The 9,904-nt window shown below is 36.1% G+C and overlaps 1 protein-coding gene across 1 annotated transcript; it reads right to left on the reverse strand.

Moving 5' to 3' along the window:
• Positions 1-1,763: 1,763 nt before the first annotated feature.
• LOC124156285 (transmembrane emp24 domain-containing protein eca) lies at positions 1,764-9,738 on the reverse strand. The gene is made up of 5 exons (XM_046530732.1): positions 9,523-9,738; positions 9,282-9,397; positions 8,840-8,944; positions 8,613-8,759; positions 1,764-2,153 (listed from the first exon to the last, which is right to left on the reverse strand). Exons 1-5 carry the CDS (start codon positions 9,647-9,649, stop codon positions 2,004-2,006), a joined length of 645 nt encoding a protein of 214 aa, XP_046386688.1. The 5' UTR covers positions 9,650-9,738; the 3' UTR covers positions 1,764-2,003.
• Positions 9,739-9,904: the final 166 nt, after the last annotated feature.

Here is a 9,904-nt window from a genome sequence, read left to right on the forward strand (position 1 = left end):
GTAAAGCGTTTAGTTTGCCCGAGAGAGCCTCCAGAGATGTTCGGGAGATGCCTTCAACACATTGAAGTGTATTATTTAAATAATTTTATTGAAATTAGTATTTCCATTTATCCTCTAATGCACAGTAAGAGCCTAATGTATTTTGATACCAATTTTTCCATAAACTAAACACTTGAAAAATGGGTAAATTCCAGGAAAAAAGCATCATTTCACATTTCTGAGCCATTTGGATTTTTTTACCCTAAGCTGCCACAAGCCAAGTATTGCTATTAGAAAAAATGTATGAACAAGAGCCACATTCACTAGACTACATGTTTGGTCTTAGATTTACTGACCAATATTTCAAATATATCCTCATGAAGGTATGGATACACTTATACTTATTATCTTACAGTACGTGTCCAAAATCCCTCTCACAGGGGCAGAAAAAAAAGTAAAACCTGAAATACTCATAGTGGCAGTCAAAACACCACCATTTTTATTTCACAGTATATTGGAGCACATATTAACCTTCAATTTAAAAAAAAATTGGATGAGTTAACTGCTCTGCCTTTTGGTGATAATTCTGAAAATATGAAGTAATGTTTTTGAGCTAAAAAAATCGGTTAATTAACAACTGTTGACATCATTTTGGCCAACATAACAATGCAAGGGGAATAAAAGACATTGCTATGGAAGCTATGTACTTGGATAGACAAGGGGTCAAAATTTCATTCAAATATATTATGTGGTTTCTGAGTTATGAATTTTTACCCTGTGCCCTGCACTCTGGAATTTGACTCCCACTAGCGCCACTTCTGAGCAAACATCTCAAACTTTGACTCCTCATATCTTGCAAACTATGAGAGTGAGAGAGGAAATATTTTACATGGGTCATTAGATAGGTGATAGTAGCTGGTGAAAAAAATTTCATTTAAATCCGAGTCGGTGGGTGTCATTTTGAAAATTTCTGGGTGATTTGACGTGGAATGACCCAATCATGAAATCCACAGACCAACGTTTCCCCTCATAGATACTGCATCTCAAGGGGTAACACACAAGCCTTTCCTCAACAGCAAGGTTGTAGCCCAAGGGAAAGGATAGAAGTACATGTAAGGAAACACATAAATGCATCTCAATCTCCATACTTAAGAAATATAGAACATCCTGAGAACAGTATGTATTGACAGGATCTCATTAAACAGGACATTTTCTGCTGCAAATTTCTATTGTTGCTATGTCATTCGGCAAAATTACATGGGCTATTTCATAAGGGAATTGCCATAAATAGTGATACAAAGACTGTCATTCAAACACTTCTATTTTGCATGTATGTATCCATTTTGCTGTAGTTTATTTCCCACCTTAATTTTAAATTTTCCCAATACCAATTCGACACACAAAAAATATATGCACTGTGATTCTGTGAATTACTTACAGAACATCATGCCTATTCTACCCACAAGGATTAGAGATGGCATATTCACAGTAGCAGGAGCGCAGCTAGGAATTAAGGCTGGGAGCGAGATTAATAAATTGCGGAATTTTAAGGTAAATGGTTCAAAATGGTGAGTTCATGGCTTTCTGAGGGATATTTTATTAATCCTTGCACTATTCTGTTAGTACTATCAATCCAATTAAGTAAAATGGATTAAACTTAAAAATTTCTCAGAGCTCTGGGGGGTTTCATCCCCCAAACCCCACCCCCTCGCAGCACCACTGCATAGTAGGCATTCAAGACAAAAACTTAATTCTAATCTTGAAGCTAATTGAAGTTAAACATGCTTGCATCATTAGTATTTATTTAAATATACAACAACACAATCAGTCTGTATTTTTTTTACTCACTAAAAACTTTTGTTGTCCCAGATGGTTTGAGACTTTTCATTAACAAAGACAGATTCAGTAACAAAAAAGTCAGTTGCAGCACTTCACTATCTTCCTCACACAGTATCTTGGACTGCTGCAGTTGAAAATGGTATAAGACATCTTCATGAGAGAATAATCCTCAAATGGCAACACACTTACACCAACTTTTTAGCTTCAAAGAAGCTCTTCAGGTGCTTCATTTGCCATGCACCCATAACCAACAGGACACATGTTTGGGCAATCGACCACCATAGAACCCTCTGATTTGTACTTTCACTGGTTTGACGGAAGCGCTCCTCACGAAACTGCAAGAAAAGTCATAAAAATCATAATTTTCACGTAGCTTGAGACCAACTTTGCAATTACAAGAATCACTAACCTTAAGGAAAGCTAATTTGATCAAAATCTCTAAGGCCCTCAAGGGGAAATGGATAACAAAATGTCACTATGAACTATGCAATGAGACTGAAATATTACATCAGGAAGTTTCACTGGTGCCCACTGCCAAAGGGGAGAACATGCTAATCAGGTGCAGAAGCACTCCCATAAAGCATAGGCCAGGAAACTTTTTCCAAGAGCCAAAGTTTTAATTGGCTACATTACCAAGAAGTTAGAAATAAAAATTAATGAATTAGGATTATTGTCGTGTTAAAAATCCTAATTTAATTAATTAGGATTTTTTAAATGACAGCAAGTAGCAGATGGTGTCAAGTAGCATACAATTAAATTTTAGCATGTTTTAATACACATGGATGAAATAAAAACAAGTCAAACACACACATTAACCCACTGGATTTGTGCAAATGCTGATGCGGACAATAATTAAACCTAATAAATAGGCATCAAAATGGCTTCACATAAAAGGAATTCAAAAATGGACTTTGAGAATAGAAAAGGGTCAATGCTGCCCCAGCATCCGCCCAAAAAAAAACACTCTTGGGAGATTATATTGGTATTTGAGACTTTCCCAGGAAGAAAATTCAATGTAATGATAATAAATGATTGAATTGAACAAGAGCCTTTCAATGTTGTCTAATAGTCTTCCGTGGCATTCAGACTTCGTGGATATCTCCATTTCCCGGGTTTTCACCGCGTTTTGTTGTCGGCGGTGACGATAAAACACGGCGAAAAACCGGGAAATGGAGAGATCCACAAAGAGCCTTTCAATGTACACTTGATGCATTGTACACATCATAAATAAGCAGCATTTCAATAGCTATCTAAAATTTTTCACAGCGATTATTTTTTCTAACCCCACCAAAGGATGCCATTTCCTGTACTAAGAATCACTTTGATACCAAGAGAATGCCAAGTAGCCATGATCCTTTAAAAATACCTCTGCGACTGGCCCAGTCATGCAAGCTCGGAATGCTGCATAACGGCAGGAGGTGGGACCTGTGACACTAGTGATGTGGAATGGAGAGAGAGAGATGCGGGCATTGCCATGCTTTCTCAAAAAGATTTTGTCAGTGAATGGAAACAAAAGACTGTCTCAAAAACCCTCTTCCCACAAGCCACCACATTTAGAAAAGGTGGGAAGTCAGGCTAGCTCCTTGGTCGAAGGGATTAACCCATTCCCATCCCTTTCACTTCCTGCTCGGATTCCTTATTTTGACCATTTTCCATTTGAAGGGCCATAGGAGAGCAATTACCACGGCACGACAAGCGAAAGCAACACGCATTTGGCAACACAGATAACTTATTCACAAAGCACTCACCACGGGAAATCTGAAAGCAAATGAATTTCTTGGAGACTAGGCTCTGCCTATCGCATTTTGGTCAGTTTTAAGGGAAGACATGTGTGCAACACCCTCACCCCCCCCCAACAAAGTTGGGCGTGCCTCTCAGTCGCAAAGACATTTGAAATGAACCATAGATGCAGTTGAATTTGCACAAGACTGGTTCCCTTTGTTTTCACATGCTGTTAATTTGTTCTCTGCGAACATTCAAACTCATGAATATGGTTCACTGACAAGGAATGGGTAACCTGAATATTTACTCCCACTGGGTACTGGTTAGTGGTGACATGATAAATTAAATGTAATCATTAGGGTGAAAGTCGCACACTTCATAGATTCTGAACAAATCATTTAATTAGCTACCAATTCTTCAGCTTCAGAGAAGCTTTTGAGATGTTTTATTGTCCAGATACACATCACCATAAGGATTAAAGTGTGAGATATTATACACCAAACAACTCCCTTATTTATGCTTTCACAGGTCTGTAGGAAACGGCCCTCACGGAACTGCAATAAAATTCAAATGAGGCATTAATACTCTCAAAACCTCGTGAGACCATATACTAGATGGAGAGACTTTGAAGGATACTATGATTGCATAAATGTTGAAGCTTTCATTGTATCATTGGGTTTCTCTGTGCTATAAAAATTACCTTAGAAAATAAAACTCAAAAGAAGAACCCCTTTTTTCAATCACGCTCATAATTATGTGAGGAAAATTAATCCGCTGATAAAAAATTATGTCATCATAAAGTGAAATTTAACTAAGAAAAATTTTGGAATCATTAAATAGTTATTCAATTATTATCAATAATGAATGCGAGAAAATTTCATTTGGGCCTTTCAATATAACTCCAGGGAGTTCTAGGCAATAAAAAAATCTGTAAAATGACTCAAAGAAAAGGTAAAACCAAGGGTAGTTTAAAAGATGAATATATGTCATATTCAACTGTCATTTATAAGATTAAAATAGGAAATTATTTTCAGTTATGAATAGTTTCAGGCATAACTTGGCGAAATTGCTAAATATTATATAAAATAACTTTGATTTCACAAAATTAATTTCAAACAACCATTTTCACCATTGTACAACATTGTCTAGTGTTGCACTGTGACGAAACCAGTGTGTGAAATGTAACATGTGAAATTGACAAGGTTATTTTATATCCTTAACATGCATTCCAAAATCATATTAGGAGCAAAAAATCCAACATGAATAGACGATAAAAATGGAATTGTGTAAACACCAACAGCTATTGCTAATGGATAAATAACAAGAAGCAACAAGAGATACATTGGGAATAAACACACCAATGATCAATGGGGCTGAAAGAAGAAACTTAAGCTAGATGGCTGTTTCAAAAGCTGAAAATACCATCCAACAACAAAGCTTCATATGAGACGCAGAAGTCACCGAGAAGATGGGAATGCATATTTCTTTAAAATGTACAGCACCATCCTCGCATCAGAGAAGAGTAATATGTACGTACATATGTAGAACATTTAGGGCTGTACTCACACAGACATTGCTTGCATAATCTATGGAGGACAAGCTGACACATTATACATATGATACATTGTAGTGGTGATATTGTAGACATATGTCAGCCTTTCTGTTATTTAATGACAAATATCATTGAATTGTTATTTTAGAGGATGCATACCCAACTATCTACAAGCATTCAAGGCGAGTGTATGAATACGGTGTACAAGTTGAGGTGAATGGAGGAGAAGAAGAAGAAAGTGCTGAACGTGATGGATATATTATATACTGAAGAATGAAGGAATTCTGAAGGCTGATATAAATAGGAAAGTTAAAGAGGATAGACAGAAAATTGCTTTTCAGGATGAGATGAAGGAAGAAAAACCATTTTTCAAGTTAAATACAGAGTACTCAATGGTATATCTATTGGAGGCCCTGGAGGTATCAATACTCAGATTCACCAATCTGCTTCCCAGTAAACCAACCTAAACAGTACATCACAGCCAAATATTTTTATTCCAGGTAAAAAATGAATATTTTACTAACTATATGACATCAATTGTTTATCTTTTACATTGATAACATTTTTATGCAAGTTACTTTTAACTTTATGTGGTGATTTCACACTGTATAAATCAACAATAAGCTTCTATGCAATATTCAATGCATTTTTTTCTTTTTCCCTGGCTGTTTTATAATTGATAAATTCCTGTCGGAACTAAATGAAGGCATGAGTTAGGGGTTTCGACTGGCCTAAGATCAACTTCCTCACTTCAAGTATGGGCTAAGTATTGAAGATTTTGGGACTCTTAAAGGACAATCTTAATGCCAAAAAAGAGATATAGGTGGAGTTAGATTAGCTTGGGGAGTAAGCATTGGATTCTTTCTCACTCTCAGATGAAATGTAGCTGTACCTCAACTACCTTGATACAAATTTTGGGCCTATCTTCTCAGAGGACTTGATATGGTAGAAAGTCACTATTTTCTTTTAAAGAAATTACCATTGTTATCCATCTGGATCAAAAATTTTGTTGAAGGCTTCAAGGTTGACTGAAGAAGGACCTCAGAATTAACCCTTCTGTGACAGTGTGGGGTAACTCAGTTACCCCATATTATCTTAATGCTGTATAATTTTTTTATTTTGTCACTTTGATATTTTTTTGATTTGAGTACAACCACTTCATTGGTATTTAGGTGCGAGGATTGATTTTTTCTGCACTTAAATTGTTGTTGAAAATTTCAATTTTTATTGGTGGGGTAACTGAGTTATCCTGCACAGCTACCTATTTGCAGGAGGAAAAAAAAACTTGTTTGCTATGAGAGTGCAGGGATAAAAGTTGAATTCAATATTTTTTATTATATTATAACTTCAATAACGCCAATATTCTACATGATGGCACCTTTTGCACTTGTGTTTTCATAGCTTGTTAGTCAATGTACAGTTACAATAGCAAAATACGAAAGATTCCTGCCATTTTGCACAAAAGCAATGTAAAAACCTAAATGTAGCCTTAGATAATTTATTTATAAATTATGCAAAACAAGAAACTTATTATCATTAAGAACATAGCCATGGTGTTGAATTACAAGAAAGACTAAAATACAACATATAGTATATGAATTATAAATGGAGTACCTGAGATGACACACAGTCTTTCACGTAAATTTTTTCTAGGCACAGTCACGGAAGGGTTAAAAGAAACATAAACAAATTTTGATGACCAGTATACCTCCATATTACATGCAGTGACGGCGATAAAGGCACCACAGACCCCGTGGCACGGGGAAGCATGGCTTACTTAGGGGCCCCACAAAAATTTTTGTAGGGAGGCCCCTATGCAAGCTCTGCTCCCCCACGCTGCGAGGTCTGTGGAGCACTTGTCTGAGGGGAGGAGGGAGGCAGGGAATCCTTGGCACCACCACCGATTACATGTATACATTGAATGTGAAAAGGTTCAATCTTCATCAAAAAGTTCCTTGAACTTTATGAAGTAGAAGGAACTTAAATAACATAAACTTAGTGAATCAGAGGATTTCAAAAAGAGAAAGTATCTTTGTGTGTGGTGGGTATAATACATTAATCACTTGTGAGGTATGATGATTACCTCAACAATATCACTCCACTCACTTTCTATACTCGGTATTTAAGCAAAGCAAAGCACTAACTCAAGAGTGCAGCAATGACTTATCACAAATAATTAAATGACTACTGAAATCTCACAAATGGATAGCTCAATACATGGGTACCAATACCTATGACCTTTTCTCACCTTCACAGGCCTCTTCCCTGTTTTCCATCTTCTTTCTTAGAAAAAATTGCTAATTTATACTAAAAGTTCCTTGGCCAGTTTAGAATTCTTGAAAACTGACAATACACTTAATATCAATGGCTTTCAGGAGCAGCTGCATATATCGGCTTTGTCATGCAAGCTTGTGGCCATTGCAGGTCATAAAAGCTCACATGGCAAAGCCCAATACGCAGCTGCTCCTGAAAGCCGTTGATACCAATGAATTTCACTGCAAAATACTTTATTTTTGGCAATACACTTTTTCTCTCTTACAATCCTGCCAGATTAGGAAGCAAATTTCGCTTTAAAAACATGATTTGGTTGGAATTAACCTTCTGCTCACACATTAATGGTCATTCATGAGGGCACACGCCTCATCTACTTTTCTTAAAATAGTCACTTCTTCTTGCAACCTCTTGCTGAGCAGAGTACCTTATCTCTATCAGTTAATCTGCATTTTCCTCACAGTAACCAACCCCTTATTTAATGAAAAATCGATGGGCAGTTTATCATACACTTATTTCATTGTTGAAATATTCTATTAAGCATCTATGAGGTTATAACGAAGAATGACGTTATCATAAACAATGGCATTGTAAAGGCTAATGTTTTTTCTGTTCATTTCCTTGAATATATGCTAAAATTTATCTCAAAATCCTTCTTCTGAAATGGATTTTGAGGTCCTGGGAGAGTCTTTGATTTGAAGATCAACAAGAATAAGTCATATTAAAAAAAAGAACAAACAAAGTTAACCTGCATGCAGTCACTCCACAAACAAGTGACTATGCAGGCAGTCACCACGCAAGTGAAAAGATGTAAAAAAAAGTATTAAAAGATAACTTAGACATAAATTTCATCCAACTTGACTGGTATGTTTATCAAGTTTTCCAATCACGAGACAGAAATGCTATCAGTTGAACACGATTCATCTTGTATCATAATGACTGGAAGTATCACCATTAGTAAGAGCTACATCTTGAGTACTTCTGCTACATTTTAGGACCTTCACCATGAACTCATAAGGTTATAATTGACCCCATCAAATCTGTACCGATTGGGATCCATTTGGGAAAAATATAATCTCATCCACAAAGAGTAACAACATGAATCATGAGAAATCAACACTCTAGTACACTTTACTTGTAGTTAAAATGTAAAATGAACGAATTGGAGCTCTACGCGTCGAACGTAACCTACAGTGCCCACTTACAGCCAGGAAACACTACTATACACCAATAAGATAGCCACACATACCCTTTGATAATTCTGCTCCTTGGTTATTTGCTCCACCTGATCCAAAAGTTGTCTCACCCTAAGCTGTAACTCGGTCAATTTTTCCTTTTGCGCCACATTTTTGTAATCAATAGCATGTTCTCCCACTTGTATGTCCAAGTGAACACGCTGAAAGAAAGGTCATTTATTACTATCTAAGTTACTAACACAAGTCGCAAAAGGGCATTATCATTATAAATCGAACTCACCAACTGTGTCCCACTAAACCATTTGGTGCTATTTGAATACAAGCATATAACGTGTTCACCGGGAGTGTGTGATGTAAAGGTAAATCTACCCTCCGAGCTGTAAACCTGAAAATACATTTCAATAATCAATGAATGCGGATTTAATGATCTCAAAACGCTGTAGCTAAGGAATTATCAACATATTCCTAGCATAAAGAACAATGGCAAAAGTTTTTCAGATTAAAGACAATATACATTTAGATAATTTCAAAATATTAACAAAGACATATATCACTGTTCAAAATTAATTTGTTGACCAAAAGAAATGGAGCATTGCACTCCACACTGCAGTCCATACACAACTTTAAGATTGGAGCTATTTGTTTTAATAACCCAATAAAAACGCAGTAGCATACAGTATGAACATAAAAGATATTTAGTGGACAACAAAATAATTCCTCACCCGAGAAAGGATGGTTTTTTCCTCTGGATCTTTCACTTCTACGTGCATACCTATACCTGGGCTAGAGGGCATAAAGCCGCCAGTTCGTGGATCATACAACTGGACCTTGTAATTACCTAAATTAAATAAAATTAACTATTGAGCATCGGATAACACATACGTCCAAGACGATACCAAGTTTAGCGAACCCTCATCGGAAAGTCGGCAAACTATAAACACCAATGTGCCATCGAGTACTCACCGATAACCATAGTTTCATCAGGGATTTCTTCAATAAAACACTTTCGCTCAGTCTCTCCAATGTGAAAATAAAGAGCGTGTGCGCCACATAAATACAGAACAAATATGAGAAAACCGTAGAACTTCATTGTGGTAGGTGTACTGAAAACAGCTGTATTTTCTCAGCTCGCCACCGTGTCTTAGTACAACTGTATAAGTCAAGTTAGTATTATTGTTGATAGTTTGATTTCGCTTTAATTATTCATTCAATTATGCAAAATAAATTATTATAAAAAATTATTAAGCTTCTAAAATATAATTTTTTATCGCAAAAGCTAAATACCTATATATTAACATCTCTCAACGATGAAGCAGACCACTTTTCGCTTGTCAATTACTTTGTT

Source organism: Ischnura elegans, chromosome 3, assembly GCF_921293095.1.
Source record: "Ischnura elegans chromosome 3, ioIscEleg1.1, whole genome shotgun sequence".
NCBI classification, from domain to species: Eukaryota; Metazoa; Arthropoda; class Insecta; order Odonata; family Coenagrionidae; genus Ischnura; species Ischnura elegans.

What these genes read in the sequence shown, in the direction of transcription:
- LOC124156285 (XM_046530732.1), bottom strand. Translation starts at nt 9,649, where the DNA reads ATGAAGTTCTACGGTTTTCTCATATTTGTTCTGTATTTATGTGGCGCA. An exon ending in TGATGAAACTATGGTTATCG is followed by an intron (nt 9,398 to 9,522) that starts GTGAGTACTCGA and finishes TATTTAATTTAG; the next exon opens with GTAATTACAAGGTCCAGTTG. An exon ending in GGTTTAGTGGGACACAGTTG is followed by an intron (nt 8,760 to 8,839) that starts GTGAGTTCGATT and finishes CCTTTCTTTCAG; the next exon opens with CGTGTTCACTTGGACATACA.